This window comes from Schistocerca americana, chromosome 7 (genome assembly GCF_021461395.2).
Source record: "Schistocerca americana isolate TAMUIC-IGC-003095 chromosome 7, iqSchAmer2.1, whole genome shotgun sequence".
Lineage (NCBI taxonomy): Eukaryota > Metazoa > Arthropoda > Insecta > Orthoptera > Acrididae > Schistocerca > Schistocerca americana.
This window is the reverse complement of record NC_060125.1, coordinates 427,182,604-427,203,222: the sequence shown is the minus strand read 5'-3', so window position 1 is coordinate 427,203,222 and position 20,619 is coordinate 427,182,604. Positions and strand designations below refer to the sequence as shown.

The window sequence follows — 20,619 nt, the reverse complement described above, 5'->3', positions numbered from 1 at the left end:
GAAAATGCCATGAAGACCAAAATATGTCATGTGCTCCAATTTGACAATACGAAATGTGGTTGAAAGTTGAAGAACCTGCGCTGGGAAATGACTGGAGATGCGGTCATGGGGTGTGAGTATAAAGAAAGAGGTAAGGTGAGTCATTACTATGATGTAAGGGGCTGGGTTGTGGACTGGGCCATGATATGAGAAAATGAGTAATAAACAATAGAAAGGGAAGTGGGGAGGTCTGCTGTTTGATAGAACAGGGAGAGTGGAGTTAGAGCTACAGTGGTATATAAATATCAGAGTGTACTTCATATTCTTGGACAGAAACTCGGTCAAAGTATCGTTATCTGAGATTATGGAGTGTGTGCAAAGGTACAGTTGATGGTATGTGTCAGTATGGGTGATGCTGTGGAATACCAAGATAGGAAATTGCAGGGGAAACAACGAAGTTGTTGAAATCGAGACTGCGGGTAGTGATTAATGTGAGCGGGGAGGTGCGGGAATAAGATGAAATGGTACAGACTCCATATTGAGTAAGTAAACGAATGTGGAAGGCAAATTGGAAAGCATGGCATTCAAGCACTTGGAGGGAGTGACAAAATTTTGGTGACGACGATACCCAGACCAGATGCGCATAGGAGAGGATAGATCGGATCAATGTTTCGTAAGCGTGGAGGATAGTGAACGGGATGCCATCCTGATTTTCAAGCGTTTTAGTAGTTTTAATAGCTTCAGCAAATTGTGTGCTTTCTGTTAGGAGGTTAGTAGAAGAGTTTTCCATGTTAGTTCCGTTCGAGCGCTACTCCGAGATAATTTCATGCGTTTGTTAATAAGGATAAGTCGGTCCGAAATGGTTAGGTATAAGCCATTGGGATGGAATCTGAGGGTGGGTCGCCCACTAATTATTGTCTGATGAGTGCTGATTATGTGTACATGACAGACAACTGTCTTATCGAGATAGTCCTACATTTCCCTCGTTGTCTGTCCAGTACACAAAGAACACCACATAAAATACACTGGAGGCCATTAAAATTGCATCACCATGAAGGCGGAAGAAAAGTAGCCTATGGAGTCTGCAGTTTCTCGTTCAGCGACATCGCTGATCGGGTTGGTCGGGAACTGACGACTGTCAAGCGAAGGTGGAACGATGAGTTCAGAAGGGTCAGACTTAAAGCCATACAGGATGTCAATGGTGCCATGCGAATAGCGCCCAAGAGAACGGACATACTGTTTCCTCAGACGTGCATGATCGTACACCCGCATCATTTATCCTTAAACAGGAAATAGTGACTTTTTTGCAGAGTAACAAATATCCATGCGGATGGTGCGAAGATGTGTGGAGCACCACCGACATTCAGCATGGCGACCGCTGGTGCAGCTTCACTTAACGCTGTGTTAGAGAGAGGCACGTAAACGACATCAGAGGTAGGACTCGCATCACATGTTCTCTCCTGACAAGTCCTGCTTCTACGAGTTGCATCGGGAGACTCCGAGAAGAACGAACGTTACCGGGTCGCATCAGACGGTCCCAACGCCTAATGTGTTGGTATGGGATTTCACTGAGTACGTAACACGATGCTGCGGTCATATACCTGGGGCCACTGACTATACTTGGTTTCCGACATCTGTTCTACCAACTAGCCCATAGAAGCTGGGAGATTAGCTGAGATGATCGTCTCAGGGTCGATACCACGCAATAAAAAGGTCTGGCTAAAATCCACATTTTAGCCACGATTGGGTAATCACTGCTAAGCCCTGAATACTTTAAATGTCTCGGACTGCTCAGAATTTCCAAGGAGAAACAGCACCTACTTCTGTCATTAGCAAAAATCATCATATTTACCCACCAGAATATCACCAAGATCCCACTACAATCAGGAAGCATCAACAGTTAAATTTATCATCATTATATTTTATCGTAATTCTTGCAAGGTGCCGACCGAGAGTTTGAAAATGTAAAAAATTTTCGCCCCCCCCCCTCCCTCCCCCTGGAACTAGTATGACGGGCAGCTGCCGTGAACACAGTTACCTATCCGAGGCGTGAGCATCGGATCGCTAATAAACTGTGAATGAATCTGATATTAAAATAATACCAAAGAGGGGTCCAAGTAGCTGTTGTAGTGTCAGAAAAAGCACATGCAATCTCTTCTTAAGTTGTTGAAAGGGTTTTCCAAGTACAAAATCATTCAAGGTCCTGTTAAGGGGACATGCTCGTGAAAATGACAAAAAATTTGAAAAATATATTCTTGGTCTATAGAAAATAGCATTTCATGGATCGTTAACACAGGTGTATTCTAGGGCACTGACTCCTGGAGCCAAAGTACAGGTATGTCTGGAAGGTTATGGTTCGAATGTAAACAAAGATCTGAGAATATATGATTTCGGAATTTCATACGCGTGTGGTTTTGTAGTTATTGTGTGTTGTTTTGTTTCTGTGTGCGTGTTTCGCGAGCTACAAATACCGAGAGTAAAGAAATTTTGCCCCAAACGAAAGTTTCGCGGCAACCAGTTCCAAACACAACCGAATAATACACATCAGTTGCATCAAAAGACCCCCCCCCCCCATGAAACTATGTCCACAGGCAGTGCTTCTAGACGTAAACTTTCGCTTTCTGAATGTAATAAGAACAAGCTTATTAGTATTGTGAGCAGCAATAACGACGGAAATGTTATTGTGAACCTAAAAATGCTGTCAAGACTTTTGAAGAGTGCTGTGAAATGTAAGTACTGCAATTGTGAAGATAGTATTAACGTTTTAGCAACGAAGAGTCTTTCAAGTCGGTTAGTGATTGCCTGTAGCTAGTGTAAGATGCACAGTGATACTATGACATCGCCAGTAACTGACAGTTGAAATTACAGTGTAAATATTCTGCTTGCTTATGCAATGAGCTGTATTAGAAAAGGATGGAGAGCTGCCCAGACTTTTTGTGCAGTGATGGATTTGCCTCCACCTCCACTGAGTTTTGACAGATGCAATAAATTAATACATAATGCTTTATGCAGTGTAAGTGAACTTTCAATGAAAAGAGCAGCAGAAGAAGCAGTAGCCTTGTCTGAGAATACAGACATTGTAGCAGCATTTGGTGGATCTTGGCAGAAGAGAGGTCATACTTCTCTGAATGGGGTCGTAACAGCCACATTTATTGAAACTAGTAAGATACTAGAGTATGAATGTCTATCAAAGCACTGTCAGGGTTGTTCAAGTAAATTTATTGGCACCCATGTTTGTGTAAAGAACTTGGATGGCCCTACATCTACATCTACATTGATACTCCGCAAGCCACCCAACGGTGTGTGGCGGAGGGCACTTTACGTGCCACTGTCATTACCTCCCTTTCCTGTTCCAGTCGCGTATGGTTCGCGGGAAGAACGACTGTCTGAAAGCCTCCGTGCGCGCTCTAATCTCTCTAATTTTACATTCGTGATCTCCTCTGGAGGTATAAGTAGGGGGAAGCAATATATTCGATACCTCATCCAGAAACGCACCCTCTCGAAACCTGGACAGCAAGCTACACCGCGATGCAGAGCGCCTCTCTTGCAGAGTCTGCCACTTGAGTTTATTAAACATCTCCGTAACGCTATCACGGTTACCAAATAACCCTGTGACGAAACGCGCCGCTCTTCTTTGGATCTTCTCTATCTCCTCCGTCAGACCGATCTGGTACGGATCCCACACTGATGAGCAATACTCAAGTATAGGTCGAACGAGTGTTTTGTAAGCCACCTCCTTTGTTGATGGACTACATTTTCTAAGCACTCTCCCAATGAATCTCAACCTGGTACCCGCCTTACCAACAATTAATTTTATATGATCATTCCACTTCAAATCGTTCCGCACGCATACACCCAGATATTTTACAGAAGTAACTGCTACCAGTGTTTGTTCCGCTATCATATAATCATACAATAAAGGATCCTTCTTTCTATGTATTCGCAATACATTACATTTGTCTATGTTAAGGGTCAGTTGCCACTCCCTGCACCAAGTGCCTATCCGCTGCAGATCTTCCTGCATTTCGCTACAATTTTCTAAGGCTGCAACTTCTCTGTATACTACAGCATCATCCGCGAAAAGCCGCATGGAACTTCCGACACTATCTACTAAGTCATTTGTATATATTGTGAAAAGCAATGGTCCCATAACACTCCCCTGTGGCACGTCAGAGGTTACTTTAACGTCTGTAGACGTCTCTCCATTGATAACAACATGCTGTGTTCTGTTTGCTAAAAACTCTTCAATCCAGCCACACAGCTGGTCTGATATTCCGTAGGCTCTTACTTTGTTTATCAGGCGACAGTGCGGAACTGTATCGAACGCCTTCCGGAAGTCAAGAAAAATAGCATCTACCTGGGAGCCTGTATCTAACATTTTCTGGGTCTCATGAACAAATAAGGCGAGTTGGGTCTCACACGATCGCTGTTTCCGGAATCCATGTTGATTCCTACATAGTAGATTCTGGGTTTCCAGAAATGACATGATACGCGAGCAAAAAACATGTTCTAAAATTATTGTGAGCAGCAATAACGACGGAAATGTTATTGTGAACCTAAAAATGCTGTCAAGACTTTTGAAGAGTGCTGTGGAAACATGGAAACGAAAGGAGTTCTAAACATTTTTAGAAGATCAGAGGTCAGTCGTGGTGTGAGGTCTGTAGGCTACCTTGGGGATGGAGACTGTAAAGGACACACTACTGTTGTTAATGACAAACCATATGGGGACACTTATAGAAAAGCTTGAATGTGTTGGGCATGTACAAAAACAATGAGAGCTCGACTAAGAAAATTATGTAAAGACTTCAGTGGAAAAAAACTTTCAGACAGAAAACACATAGATGGCCCATGTCGTCTTACTAAAAGTGAAATTGATTCTTTGACTCAATATTATGAACTAGAAATAAAGAGAAATGTAGGAGATTTGGAGAACATGAGACGAGCTGTTTGGGCAACATGGTTTCACAGAGTGTCAACAGATGGAACCCCACAGCATGGTTTGTGTCCAAAAGGGGAAGATTTGTGGTGCAAGTACTGGTTGAGCAATGCTACAAAAAAAATGGTTCAAATGGCTCTGAGCACTATGCGACTTAACTTCTGAGGTCATCAGTCGCCTAGAACTTAGAACTAATTAAACTTAACTAACCTAAGGACATCACACACATCCATGCCCGAGGCAGGATTCGAACATGCGACCGGAGCGGTCGCTCGGTTCCAGACTGTAGCGCTTAGAACCGCACTGTCACTCCGGCTGGCGCAATGCTACAGGCATACAATATACCCACAAGCATTCCTTACCACTTGCTGCAATGGAAGCAATTAGGCCTGTATATAGGGATCTGGCAAATAAAAATCTACATAGGAAATGTATGCATGGTCTCTCTCAGAATGCAAATGAAAGCTTCAACAGCTGTATATGGGAAATAATACCCAAAACTGTATTTGTTGGACTGACAGTGCTGAAGATTAGTGTAATGGATGCAATAATAACATTCAATGATGATGCAATTTCAAAGATTAATGTTATGAAGAAATTGAACATCCAGACGGGAAGGAATATAGGAATATGGATTCAGCTCTAACTGCTATTGATAAGCGGCGGGTAACCAAAGCAGAGACAGCTGCAGGAGCAAGGAGTCAAGGGTAAAGAAAAGATGTAGAGAAAAAGTATAGGGGATAAGGAAACAGGAGGACAACTGGAATATGGATCTGGAATGTTCTAAACGAGCATAGTGGTAAGTTAATAAATCTGTAAATCTTCTTTTGAGATTTACTGAAAACTTGAATTTTCATCATTCAGGTACACTTTTCTCCTACATGACTGAAGTTAAACTCACAAAAACTGCTACAGATATTTAGAATGACCTCCTCTACCTCCCTTTCCTACTATTTCCTGAAAATATGATGATATCGGTGATATTTGAGCTAAATTTTTAAATATTTTTGTTGTAGTTAAATAAATTGTCTTTTTCGCAGATCAGCATCAGGGAAGGAAAGTGGAGACATAAAACACTTATGTGAATGTTGTCTGTACTCTGACTCGTTTTCCAAGCTGTACAGTCAGTGGTTCCAAAGATAATGGTACCGCAGTGAATGTTCCGTTTTTTATGCTATTATAAATATTGTTGTCAGTACCAAAATATAATAAAAATCTCAATGATTTTTTAGGAAATGCTTTGACTAATGACCCTAATTGTGTGTAAGAATTTTGAGCTATCTCTCACTTATAGATCAGTTGCACTATGAGGGTGGAGATAATGCTAAAAATGCAGCCCGTTCAGGGGCGTGTCCCCTTAAATTCACACATTTGTTAACTCAAGATTCGCTGACAAGGGAGCAAAGAAAACCAGTACAATTACGAACGCAGTATTGACATGGATATCGAAAATCATATTTAAACACTGATACAGTTGTTGTTGTGGTCTTCAGCTCGAAGACTAGTTTGATGCAGCTCTCCATGCTCCTCTATCCTGCACAACCCTCTCCATCTCCAAATAACTATTGCAACCTACATCCTTCTGCATCTGCTTTCTGTGTTCATCTTTTGGTCACCCTCTACGATTTTTACCAGACACACTTCCCTCCAGCGATCTCTTGATGTCTCAGAATGTGTCCTATCAATCTATCCCTTCTTCTAGTCAGGTTGAGCCATACATTTCTTTTGCCTTCAATTCTATTCGGTACTTCTTCATTAGCTATGTGATCTACACATCTAACCTTCAGCATATTTCTGCAGCATAACATTTCAAAAGCTTCTCTTCTCTTCTTGTCTAAACTGATTATCGTCCATGTTTCATTGCAATACGTGGCTACACTCCATACAAATAGATTCAGAAAATATTTCGTAACAATTAAATCTATATTCGACGTTAACAAATTTCCCTTCTTAAGAAACGCTTTCCTTTGCCATTGCCAGTCTACAGCTTTTATCCTCTCTACTTCGGCCGTCATCAGTTACCAAAAATAATCTAATACTTTTAAGTGTCTCGTTTCCTAATCTAATTACCTTAGCATCACCAGATTTAATTCAATTAAATTCCAGTATCCTTGTTTTCTTTTGTTGATGTTCATCTTATATCATCCTTTCAAGACGTCTATTCCGTTCAACTGCTCTTCCAAGTCCTTTGCGTCTCTGACAGAATTACAGTGTCATCGGCTTCTCCCTGAACTTTAGTTCCTACTTCAAATTTTTCTTTCATTTCCTTTATTGTTTGCTCGATGAGTAGACTGAATGACATCGAGGATGCGCTACAACTCTGTCTCACTCCCATCTTAGTCACTGCTTCGCTTTTATGCCCCTCGACTCTTATAACTGACGTCTGGTTTATGTAAAGTTTTGTAACCTTTTGCTTCCTGTATTTTACCCCTGCTACCTTTAGAATTCCAAAGACTGTATTTCAATTAACATTGTCAAAAGCTTTCTCTAAGTCTATAAAACCTATGTACGTTGTTTCCCTTTCCTTAACATTATCTTCCAAGAGAAGTCGTTGGATCAGTATTGCCTCGCGCGTTCCAGAATCCAAACTGATGTTCCCTAAGGTTGGCTTCTACCGGTTTTTCCATTCTTCTGTAAGGAATTCGAGTTAGTATTTTGCAACCATAACCTACTAAACTGATAGTTCGGTAATATTCAAACCTGACAGCACATACTTTCTTTTGGACTGGAATTATTATATTCTTCTTAAAGTCTGAGGATACGTCACCTGTCTCATACATCTTGCACGCCAAATGGAAAACTTTTTTCTTAGATAGCTCTCTCAAGGCTACCAGTAGTTCTGACGGCATGTCATCTACTTCCTGGGCCTTGTTCTGACTTAGGTCTTTCAGTGCTCTGCCAAATTCTTCTCGCAGTATCAATTAACAATTACAGTATGTGGTTGGCGAGACCATTTCTCAGTTGCTTATAACTGGCGAATGCTAACTTGCTACATCTGTATCGCCGCAATGAAACTCTGTCTGCATATACTTTTAAGAAACGTAGTTGTGCAATCTGATGGCGAGTTTAGATCTATTCCAAGAGAGGTGAGGTTCGTGAACAACTGCAAGAGGAAGGAATTGAAAGCTGGCAAATAGCGCCTCACCACCTAACCATGCCTAACTTCAACTACAATTTTGAGACACGTCTTACCGTTCGTGTGCCGGTGCTGTTCGAACGTAGGGCACGATTTGGTCGTCTGAGGTGCGCGAGTTGTCCATGGTGCAGTGGCCAGTCGCTCCACATCTCCCTCCTCCGTCTCACTCTGCAGTACCGCGGTGCCGAAAATCTTGACGTCCTTATCTATCAAAGGTTGGGCCTCCAGAAGGGCCAAATACTCAAACGTCCTCATTTTAAGAGAGCCTAAGCCGGAATCCGTTTTCCCTCAAGACTCCTAGTCTCCACCTAGCATAGGTGCAGCATTTCCTAGCTTCGCGCTCGTCTAATTGATGGGCACACGCAAGACGCAACTTCAGAACAATTTGCAGTAAAATTTAAGTTCCCATCGGCGTGTCGAAGGGGGAAGAGTCAATCGGATTCGCTCCCACCTAAGACAGAAGGCGCCCCCAAATTTAGACAAACACTAAGCAGGTTATTTTCCGTTGCTCATCTGATCGCCCGAGTCTTGCGAAGATGCTATCGGGCCCTGAAAGCCCTGCCACTTGCAGTTCTCGGTGACGCATCAGACTCCAAAACAAGCATTAGCTGGCGCCTGTACGTTCGGCTTCCGCGACTGAAGCTTAAGTTAATGACCTATCTCTGCCCCTCAGTATTTTTCGCTCTTGCGTCTCTGACAAGGTCTGAACTGCCAGTGCGGGACATTCCGCATGGAATAAAGATCACAAGTAGCCTCTAGAGCCCTTTGTCTGCCGCCCACGCAGCGCCTGAAAACGACTATACATGACCCAGGTGCATACCTAGGCGGCGGCGTCCGGCTGAGATCCTGTCAGACATAGAATCACTTTCCATTTCTATTCATCTGGACCCGCTGCGTCGTATATGTCATATAAGGACAAAAGACACTGCTATGTATTACTATAGGCTTCTTTCGGTGTGATTGCCATCTTTAGGTTATATCAGGTCGTCTTGACATCCAAATAACATCGATAGCTCATTTTCTGTCGCACTGTTGTATAAGTTTGTTCTTTGATGTCAAAATTTTGTTGGAGCTGTTATTTTTGTAACTGTCGAATTATGAAAGTTTATTCCACAATGACGTTTCGTCACAGCAGTATCAACAGTTGAGTCATCTATGTTCAACCTGAAGGTGGAAATTACGCCAAAATAGCCCTACAGTATCTCGCGTCCGTCGCCCGTAGTAATTTAATATATTATTATTGTTATTATTATTTTTTGATTGTTGCCGACTTACGTGGTGGGCCTTAATAAAAATGATATTTCATTCAATTTTGATTCACGGTTAAATGCTTTCGTGAAGTTCTCCTTTTTAACAATATTAATCTCAAATTATTTGTTACGTTAATGAATGTTAGACTCGCTGAATCTTTTAAAAAAAATGGCTCTGAGCACTATGGGACTTAACATCGATGGTCATCAGTCCCCTAGAACTTAGAACTACTTAAACCTAACTAACCTAAGGACAGCACACAACACCCAGCCATCACGAGGCAGAGAAAATCCCTGACCCCGCCGGGAATCGAACCCGGGGACCCGGGCGTGGGAAGCGAGAACGCTACCGCACGACCACGAGATGCGGGCTCTTTTAAAACATGAGCATATAAGTTGAACAATGTAATAAACTTTTCATATTAATTTTCTCGGCTAGTCAGTTCACTTTAAAGCAAGAAATCTTTAGTTATTAATTACAGTTGCGGGCCACACACGCGCGAGAGTATTTTTCTTACCTCGGAGTCCTGGCTCTGGCTCTCGGCTATGGTACTGAAAATAAGAATCTTAAAGTTACGTATTTCTGCAACTTGGTGCGGCTGTGGAGAAAAATTAATATTATGTTAATAGCGGGCGAGTATTTCGCTTCCGCTAATTTTTCATAAGTTAATATCGCCACGTAATGGCGTCGTTGGTTGCATCGGCCGCTGCGATTGTTGAACTGTAAATTACTTGAATGCAGGTTAATTCAAGGAAGGCGGACATGAAATCGGGATCGCCTCTTACAAATTAAAAGTGCGCAATAATATTAAATGAATATATTATATGCTTAACTCATACAAATATGCTTACATTTGCCAGCACACGCAAGATGTCCGTCTATATACAATCAAGACAAGAGAGGAAGTGAAGACAACTAAAAAATTAACAAAAGAGCGCATCTTGTCATCTCTTTAGATCATTTTGTTACATTTCCTTGCACTCGAAACCTACCCAGAGAAATTATTATTTTACGGCTACATGATATAAATATATTATTCAATTTTTAAATGTCTCTTCTTTATAAATACTGTTTTTAAGTCTTTTCGTAATATAGCACTGGGGACGCTATAAGTAGAAAATAATATAATCAAGCACAGCAGCCTCTTTGGCTTTCCAATTTGTTTCGCACAACAGACTCGAGTGAAATAAACCGCTGACCAAAAAACTGCTGTGTACAAATGACTTGTTGGTCTCTTAAGCACAAGATAAAGTTACGAAAAGGAAGCACTAAAAAACATTACCCCGAACCTCATAGTGTGTCACTTATTGAGCGAAAACAGAATTGAAGCTAACATGAAAAAAATCGCACTGACAGCGATTAAAATCACTAGCATTGAGAATCAGACATGCGCAACAATCCAGTAACTTAAGTGTAATTCAAAATATTCTCGGCGCATGTATCTTTACAACCGAACATGCAGATTAGGACTTTACATGAAATCTTTACACTGAATACTGTATTTCACTGTTCAAACTGTATCCGGCTGTTCTTTGCCGCACGCCTCGCTAGAGCTGTTCCTTCAGCTGCCTGCTGGTAGTGGCCGGCTCCTCATTCCACCGAGCGCACAAGTAACGTCGTTTCATCCGTTAAAATAGCTTTCCTGTAATAGTAATTGACATTGCTTAGCATATCCGACCTCTCCACCTTACACTGTCCAGCCATTGTTCCCTCAGCAGTCATTTATATTCATAAAAAATCGATACGTTAATTCGCGTGGTTAATCCATAAATGAAGAATCAGGACGGTCGCACTATAAGCGGACCGTCACAACAATCACCTCTGGATCGCATCCCTGGTAATTTTGACAGCAGCCATTACATATCAGACAGTTTATGGGTGATGAATTAGCCCTATCTTTGACGTTTCTGTAACGTTATCTTTCAACAAGATGTCGCAAGACCGCATCCTGACTTAATTCGATACACAACCGTTCCACTTTTGCTCTGACCGGCACAATCTTCAGATTGGATACCAGCTGAAAAATTTGGTCTTCGATTGTCGTGGTACTGGCACTCAACCACTCGCCAGCCACTACAATAATTGATGACCTGTGGCAAAGACTTGAAGCAGCCTGGACTGTCAAACCCGTATCTGTCATACAAGCTCGGCTCGAATCAATTACCAACCGCGGTACAGTATTATTGCTGCCAAAAGTGGCAACTACGTATACTAAATTTCACACCTTGTACACCAAAAACATCCACAAATTGAATTATACAATCCTCCTGCTCTACTGTGTACGCACAATAAGTAAAGTTCCGCCATCTGCTATTATTCGTGCTGTTGCAATTTTAATAGCGAGCCGTTTAGTTTCCCATTGTTCGCTCCACGCTACAAGTTGACGCCTGCGTGCCACACTAGCCCGCAGTGCGCTGTACCTGCGCTAGCGTCAGCGCGTCAGCGCGGGTGTGCCCGCAGGTCGGCGCGAGCGGCTGTGGGCGGGCTCGCACCAGTTCCCGTTCCGCGTGGCGCTGCCCACCAAGCTGCCCGCCTCCTTCCACGGCCGCTTCGGCTTCGTGCGCTACCTGTGCGAGGCGACGCTGGAGCGCGCCGGCGCGCCCGGACTCACGCACCGCGCGCCCTTCAGCGTCAGCTGCATCGCCGACCTCAACGCCGAGCCCAAGGCAGAGGTGAGTACGCTAGCCAGTTAATGGATAAGATATACACCCGCTCACTGAGGGTCTGTAGTTAGAAATCCGTACAAATGGAGATATCCTCGGATATCTCTGCAGTAATTTCTGCTTTTAGGTCAGTCAATGACGACCAGAAAATGTCGAACAGGGGAGAAAATCGAGTAGCCACAAATTTTTGTACGTTGGTACGGAGGAGTGTCACGAACAACATACTAAAAATCCGCATAGGGTGGAATTTCAGCGTGGGGGTATTGGGGGGAGGGGGGGGAGCGTTTAACTACATCTACATCTACATCTGCAACTACATGGTTACTCCGCAAATCACTTTAAGTGCCTGGCAGAGGCACCTCCACAATTCTCTATTATTCCAATCTCGTATAGCGCGCAAAAAGAACGAACACCTATATCTTTCCGAACGAGCTCTGATTTCCCTTATTTTATAGTGGTGATTGTTTCTCCCTATGTATTGTATTGTATGTTAACCGGGGACCTAGTAACGACGGAGAGGCTCCGTCCCCGCCGCAGCCGCAGTGGTCCGCAACCCCACGACGCCTACCGCAGTCTACTTCACCCCTCCGTCGCCCCAAACCGAACCCAGGGTTATTGTGCGGTTCGGCCCCCGGTGGACCCCCCAGGGAACGTCTCACACCAGACCAGTGTTACCCCTACGTTTGCGTGGTAGAGTAATTGTGGTGTACGGGTACGTGGAGAACTTGTTTGCGCAGCAATCGCCGACATAGTGTAGCTGAGGCGGAATAAGGGGAACCAGCCCGCATTCGCCGAGGCAGATGGAAAACCGCCTAAAAACCATCCAGAGACTGGCCGGTTCACCGGACCTCGACACAAATCCGCCTGGCGTATCCATGCCGGGGACCAGGCGCTCCTTCCCGCCGGAAAGCCGTGCGTTAGACCGCACGGCCAACCGGGCAGGCTTCTCCCTATGTAGATCGGTCTCAACAAAATATTTTCACATTCAGAGGAGAAAGTTGGTGATTGGAATTTCGTGAGAGGATTCCGTCGCAGCGAAAAACGCCTTTCTTTTAATGATGTCCAGCCCAAATCCTGTATCATCTCTGTGACACTCTCTCCCACATTTCGCGATAACACAAAACGTGCTACCCTTCTTTGAACTTTTTCGATGTACTCCTTCCGTCCTATCTGGTAAGGATACCACACCGCGCAGCAGTATTCTAAAAGAGGACGGACAAGCGTAGTGTAGGCAGTCTCCTTAGTAGATCTGTTACATTTTCTAAGTGTCCTGCCAATAAAACGCAGTCTTTGGTTAGACTTCCCCACAACATTTCCTATGTGTTCCTTCCAGTTTAACTTGTTCATAATTGATATACCTAGGTATTTAGTTGAATTTACGGCTTTTAGATTAGACTGATTTATCGTGTAACCGAAGTTTAACGAATTCCTTTAAGCACTCATGTGGATGACCTCACACTTTTCATCATTTAGGGTCAACTGCCAATTTTCGCACCATTCAGATATCTTTCCTAAATCGTTTTGCAATTTGTTTTGATTTTCTGATGATTTTATTAGTCGATAAACGAGAGCGTCATCTGCAAACAACCGAAGACGGCTGCTCAGATTGTCTACCAAATCGATTATATAGACAAGGAACAGCGAATACATAGAAAGAAGGATCCTTTATTGTATGATTATATGATAGCGGAACAAACACTGGTAGTAGTTACTTCTGTAAAATATGTGGGAGTATGCGTACAGAACGATTTGAAGTGGAATGATCATATAAAATTAAATGTTGGTAAGGCGGGTGCCAGGTTGCGATTCATTGGGAGAGTCCTTAGAAAATGTAGTCCATTAACAAAGGAGGTGGCTTACAAAACACTCGTTCGACCTATACTTGAGTATTGCTCATCAGTGTGGGATCCGTACCATGTCAGGTTGACAGAGGAGATAGAGAACATCCAAAGAAGAACGGCGCGTTTCGTCACAGGATTAATTGGTAAGCGTGATAGCGTTACGGAGATGCTTAGCAAACTCAAGTGGTAGACTCTGCAAGAGAGGTGCTCTGCATCACGGTGTAGCTTGCTGTCCAGGTTTCGAGAGGGTGCATTTCTGGGTGAGGTATCAAATATGTTGCTTCCCCCTACTTATACCTCCCGAGGAGATCACGAATGTAAAATTAGAGAGATTTGAGCGTGCACGGAGGCTTTCCAGCAGTCGTTCTTCCCGCGAACCATACACAACTGGAACAGGAAAGGAAGGTAATGACAGTGGCACGGAAAGTGCCCTCCGCCATACACCGTTGGGTGGCTTGCGGAGTATAAATGTAGGTGTAGGTGAACAGCAAAGGATCTATAACACTACTTTGGGGAACGCCAGAAATCACTTCTGTTTTACTCGGTGACTTTCCGTCAATTACTACGAACTGTGACCTCTCTGACAGGAAATCGCAAATCCAGTAACATAATTGAGACGATATTCCAATAATCACGCAATTTTACTACAAGCCGCTTGTGTGGTGCAGTGTCAAAAGCCTTTCGGAAATCCTGAAATACGGAATCGATTGAAATTCCTTGTCAACAGCACTCAACACTTCATGTGAATAAAGAGCTAGTTGTGTTTCACAGGAACGATGCTAAACCCATGTTGACTGTGTGTCAATAGACAGTTTTCTTCGAAGTAATTCATAATGTTTGAACACAATATATGTTCCAGAACCCTGCTGCATATTGACGTTAACGATATGGGCCTGTAATTTAGTGGATTACTCCTACTATCTTTCTTGAATATTGGTCTGACCTGTGCAACTTAATGATCAGTTTTCGTGTTTTTCTTGAAATCTGCGGCTTCTGACGTAATTGTTTCCCAGTATAAAAATAAACTGCATTAAATAGGGTGATCCCCCATTCTGTCTACTCCATTGAGTCACAAAAAGCAACTACAGTATGTTTCACAAATTATTACCGACTCTCCGTAGCCTGCCTTATAAATCATTTGCGATGCTGTGTGCAGATATGCCCGATGGAGAGGGGGAGGCACGTGTTAACGATACATGGAGTAAAGATATGAGCTGCTAATAATACTAAGGCGGGAAATGTATATGGACAGAATCTACGTAAATCTCTGCTCACTGCTCTACATTGCTAGAGAGGAAAATGATTCTTAGTTATCCTGTACAGCAGCTGCAGCATTCTCCCAGGAAAGGCGGCTTTCCTCACCATGAATGTTGCTCGCTTTTCAGTTTACAAACAGACTGTACTCCCACAGCATTTCCTGTCCAGTTTTCTCGTGCGAATAGACAAAATAACTTTATCAAGCTCGTGTTTATATAGTGGAGTTATTTTCAGTTAATTAGATGAGCTCTTATTTGCAGTTGTTAAGTCAGCTATTATGTATAAATTTCAACAGCTGGAGCTGTCAGTTTTCTGCCACAATGAAGGGTCTGTCCCAGGGATAACATGCTGTCGACATGAATTCGACAATGTCGATTTCACTGGCTCCACTATCACTAGCTGGAATACTTTTCACAGCGTGAGGGTAATCGAAGGCATCAGTTCCCCACCACCTAATGACGCCCACAGGGCTAAACTGTCATCCTCTGCAACAGGTGTTACGAAACTTGAATTATTTCACTATAAGTCAAGCAATGCATTATAGCAGATTACTGTTCTAGACTTAAACAAGATTAGTCCCCCTCCATAAGACGCAATGACACCCAGCTTACAAGATATACTGTGGATGTGTAATAAATGGCTACAAGCGCCAGCAATTCCTGAATGAAAGAACTTTATGCAGTCTACTAGTAACATAATTAGTAGTGAGAGAAAGGCAGTAACTTTCTCGTAATTCATTAATTCACCACCAAGTGACTACAGCATGGATACAAGGTTTACAAACGCTGTCAATGACAAACAGCAGCAAGGTGCCACCTTTAATAGTCAAATCCCTTTCTCACCATTGCTTACTGCCATCACCACACTTACAGGTTAATCGCTTCAAAAAAAATGGTTCAAATGGCTCTGAGCACTATGGGACTTAAAATCTGAGGTCATCAGTCCTCTAGAACTTAAAACTACTTAAACCTAACTAACCTAAGGACATCAAACACATCCATGCCCAAGGCAGGATTCGAACCTGCGACCGTAGCAGTCGCGCGGTGCCGGACTTAAGCGCTTCTCCGCCACTGTCTATAGCAAGATATATTATATGAAAGCACACTTAACAACCGCAAATAACTACTTGAAAATAGTTCCACTGTATAACATGAGCTCAGAGAAGTTACTTTGTCTACTTACGTAAGAAAATCTGACAGGAAATGCTAGGGAGATACATTCTACCCGTAAACTGAAAAGCAAGTGGTGGAGGAAGTCGCCTTTCCCGGAAGAACGCTACAACTGCCGTACAGGATGACTAAGAATCAGTTTCCCCTCTAGCAGTGTAGAACAGAAAGGAGAGATTTACGTAGAATGGAAATTTGGAAATTTGTGGTAAGTTCCTATGAGACCAAACTGCTGAGATCATCGATCCCTAGGCTACACACTACTTAATCTAACTTAAACTAACTCACGCTAAGGACAACACACGCACCCATGCCCGAGGGAGGACACGAACCTCCGATGGCGGGAGTCGCGCGAACTGTGGCAAGGCGCCTCAAACTGCACAGCTACACCGCGCGGCTTACATAGATTCTTCAGTATTAATAGAACTTCATCTCTGTAATCCGTGAAGTGTTAACGTTCTTTGTGGAAAATAAACACCGTCGGGCATGTCTGTGCACTGCGTCGTCAGTGATTCATAGAACACCCTGCGGAGGGTCAGTACAACTTTGTGAAACACTCTGTAGTTGCTTCTTGTGACGTAATGATATAGATACCACGAGGAATCATCTAGTGGCTCTTCCGTTGCCGATCTATGAAGGAAGTAACGGCGTGGCCACGATCCGGTAACCTACCTTCCCTCGTGCTTCTACCTTCACGTTAACCCGCACGTCACATATGTCGCGGATAATATGTCTCGTGCAATTCATTTTAGAATCCGCATCCACATCGACGTCAGCTCCCTTGACCAGATTGAGGAGGGCTTAAGGACGTGTGCTGCCAACCGATCCCTTCACTTAGTTAAGTTGAAACAAGTCTGTCAATTAGAGTATGTCAACTAACCGACTGACTGGTTTCACATTACGCTACTTACGCCACCGTAATAGGCAAAGGATGAAAACGGTCATCATAAATGACATAAACAATTGCAAGAGCTCAGTCAATACTACCTTATCCGTGCTCTGAACACGGTTGTGAGGCAACGGCGAATCAATTTAAATTAATCATAAAGAAAAGAAGCTTTTTCCCCTCCTAAATCTTCGTATGTACGTATTCTACGAGGGTAATCCCAAAAGTAAGGTCTCCTATTTTTTATAAGTACATAGAACTGTTTATTTCTACAATGGTTTATATCAGTTTACAGCTTGAACATTTAGCTATTTTTCAACATAATGACCATTTCTGTCGATGAATTTTTGTAGACGATGTGGCAGTTTCTGTATGCCCATGTCATACCAGCTCGCCGCCATGCTGCGAAGAAGGATGCCGCCACTGGCCTGATTGTTGCTTGGTCTCAGGTGTAAAGTGGTATGCCCAGGTTTCGTGACCCGTGACAATTGAGTCCAGAAAGTTGTCCTATTCGGCTGCAAGGCGGTGAAGAAATGCACGGGAAGCATCAACTCGTTGCCGCATGTGGTCCTCAGTCAGCATCCGTGGCAACCATCTTGCGCACACGTTCCGATAGTTCAATGTTTCCGTTAAAATTCTGTGAGCGGTGCTTCGGGAAACTTCAGGAACCAACGTGCAGAGATCATCCAGGGTGATCCTCCATCTTCACGCATGCTTTGATCAACCTTCAACACTGTCTCCTCAAAACTGACGGTCTCCCGCTCCTTTGTTCGTCGTTAATTTCGGTCCGACCGGCTGCAAGCTCTCTACACCACTTACGAACATTTTTGACATCCATGCACGACTCACCATACACTTCCGTCACTTGGCGATGGATTTCAATCGGCGCAGTGCCCTTTGCGATTAAAAACCGAATAACTGCGCGTAATTCGCACTTCGCGGTAACATCCAACAGGAGCTCTATTCTCAACGGCTGCCAAGCCAAGACTGAGCGCTTCAGCGCGGCGTGCACATGTTTACACACAGCGCGTGAAGTACGCTTCATAATAGGAACAGAGTTCCATACGTATAAAAAAACACGAGACCTTACTTTTGCATCTACATCTACATTTATACTCCGCAAGCCACCCAACGGTGTGTGGCGGAGGGCGTATGGTTCGCGGGAAGAACGACTGCCGTGCGCCCTCGAATCTCTCTAATTTTACATTCGTGATCTCCTCGGGAGGTATAAGGAGGGGGAAGCAATATATTCGATACCTCATCCAGAAACGCACCCTCTCGAAACTTGGCGAGCAAGCTACACCGCGATGCAGAGCGCCTCTCTTGCAGAGTCTGCCACTTGAGTTTGCTAAACGTCTCCGTAACGCTATCACGGTTACCAAATAACCCTCTGACGAAACGCGCCGCTCTTCTTTGGATCTTCTCTATCTCCTCCGTCAACCCGATCTGGTACGGATCCCACACTGATGAGCAATACTCAAGTATAGGTCGAACGAGTGTTTTGTAAGCCACCTCCTTTGTTGATGGACTACATTTTCTAAGGACTCTCCCAATGAATCTCAACCTGGTACCCGCCTTACCAACAATTAATTTCATATGATCATTCCACTTCAAATCGTTCCGCACGCATACTCCCAGATATTTTACAGACGTAACTGATACGAGTGTTCGTTCCGCTATCATATAATCATACAATAAAGGATCCTTCTTTCTCCGTATTTGAAATACATTACATTTGTCTATGTTAAGGGTCAGTTGCCACTCCCTGCACCAAGTGCCTATCCACTGCAGATCTTCCTGCATTTCGCTACAATTTTCTAATGCTGCAACTTCTCTGTATACTACAGCATCATCCGCGAAAAGCCGCATGGAACTTCCGACACTATCTACTAGGTCATATATACTTTAACGTCTGTAGACGTCTCTCCAATGAGAACAACATGCTGTGTTCTGTTTGCTAAAAACTCTTCAATCCAGCCACACAGCTGGTCTGATATTCTGTAGGCTCTTACTTTGTTTATCAGGCGACAGTGCGGAAATGTATCGAACGCCTTCCGGAAGTCAAGGAAAATAGCATCTACCTGGCAGCCTGTATCTAATATTTTCTGGGTCTCATGAACAAATTAGCGAGCTGGGTCTCACACGATCGCTGTTTCCGGAATCCATGTTGATTCCTACAGAGTAGATTCTGGGTTTCCAAAAACGACATGATACGCGAGCAAAAAACATGTTCTAAAATTCTACAACAGATCGACGTCAGTGATGTAGGTCTATAGTTTTGCGCATCTGCTCGACGACCCTTCTTGAAGACTGGGACTACCTGTGCTCTTTTACAATCATTTGGAACCTTCTGTTCCTCTAGAGACTTGCGGTACACGGCTGTTAGAAGGGGGGCAAGTTCTTTCGCGTACTCTGTGTAGAATCGAATTGGTATCCCGTCAGGTCCAGTGGACTTTCCTCTGTTGAGTGATTCCAGTTGCTTTTCTATTCCTTGGACACTTATTTCGATGTCAGCCATCTTTTCGTTTGTGCGAGGATTTAGAGAAGGAACTGCAGTGCTGTCTTCCTCTGTGAAACAGCTTTGGAAAAAGGTGTTTAGTATTTCAGTTTTACGCGTGTCATCCTCTGTTTCAATGCCATCATCATCCCGGAGTGTCTGGATATGCTGTTTCGAGCCACTTACTGATTTAACGTAAGACCAGAACTTCCTAGGATTTTCTGTCAAGTCGGTACATAGAATTTTACTTTCGAATTCACTGAACGCTTCACGCATAGCCCTCCTTACGCTAACTTTGACATCGTTTAGCTTCTGTTTGTCTGAGAGGTTTTGGCTTTCGCAGTAGTTTCCTAACTTTGTTGTTGAACCACGGTGGGTTTTTCCCGTCCCTCACAGTTTTACTCGGCACGTACCTGTCTAAAACGCATTTTACGATTGCCTTGAACTTTTTACATAAACACTCAACATTGTCAGTGTCGGAACAGAAATTTTCGTTTTGATCTGTTAGGTAGTCTGAAATCTGCCTTCTATTACTCTTGCTAAACAGATAAACCTTCCTCCCTTTTTTTATATTCCTATTAACTTCCATATTCAGGGATGCTGCAACGGCCTTATGATCACTGATTTCGTGTTCTGCACTTACAGAGTCGAAAAGTTCGGGTCTGTTTGTTATCAGTAGGTCCAAGATGTTATCTCCACGTGTCGGTTCTCTGTTTAATTGCTCGAGGTAATTTTCGGATAGTGCACTCAGTATAATGTCACTCGATGCTCTGTCTCTACCACCCGTCCTAAACATCTGAGTGTCCCACTCTGTATCTCGTAAATTGAAATCTCCACCTAAGGCTATAACACGCTGAGAAAATTTATGTGAAATGTATTCCAAATTTTCTCTCAGTTGTTCTGCCACTAATGCTGCTGAGTCGGGAGGTCGGTAAAAGGAGCCAACTATTAACCTAGCTCGGTTGTTGAGTGTAACCTCCACCCATAATAATTCACAGGAACTATCC

General features: G+C 43.4%; 1 protein-coding gene across 1 annotated transcript in view; it reads left to right on the top strand.

The window, feature by feature from the left end:
• Nucleotides 1-20,619, top strand: part of LOC124622981 (arrestin domain-containing protein 17-like) — a 192,552-nt gene that overhangs the window by 87,635 nt on the left and 84,298 nt on the right. The window contains exon 6 of the mRNA XM_047148770.1: nucleotides 11,763-11,974. Coding sequence (XP_047004726.1) covers nucleotides 11,763-11,974 — 212 coding nt within the window. The remainder of the gene's footprint in view (nucleotides 1-11,762; nucleotides 11,975-20,619) is intronic.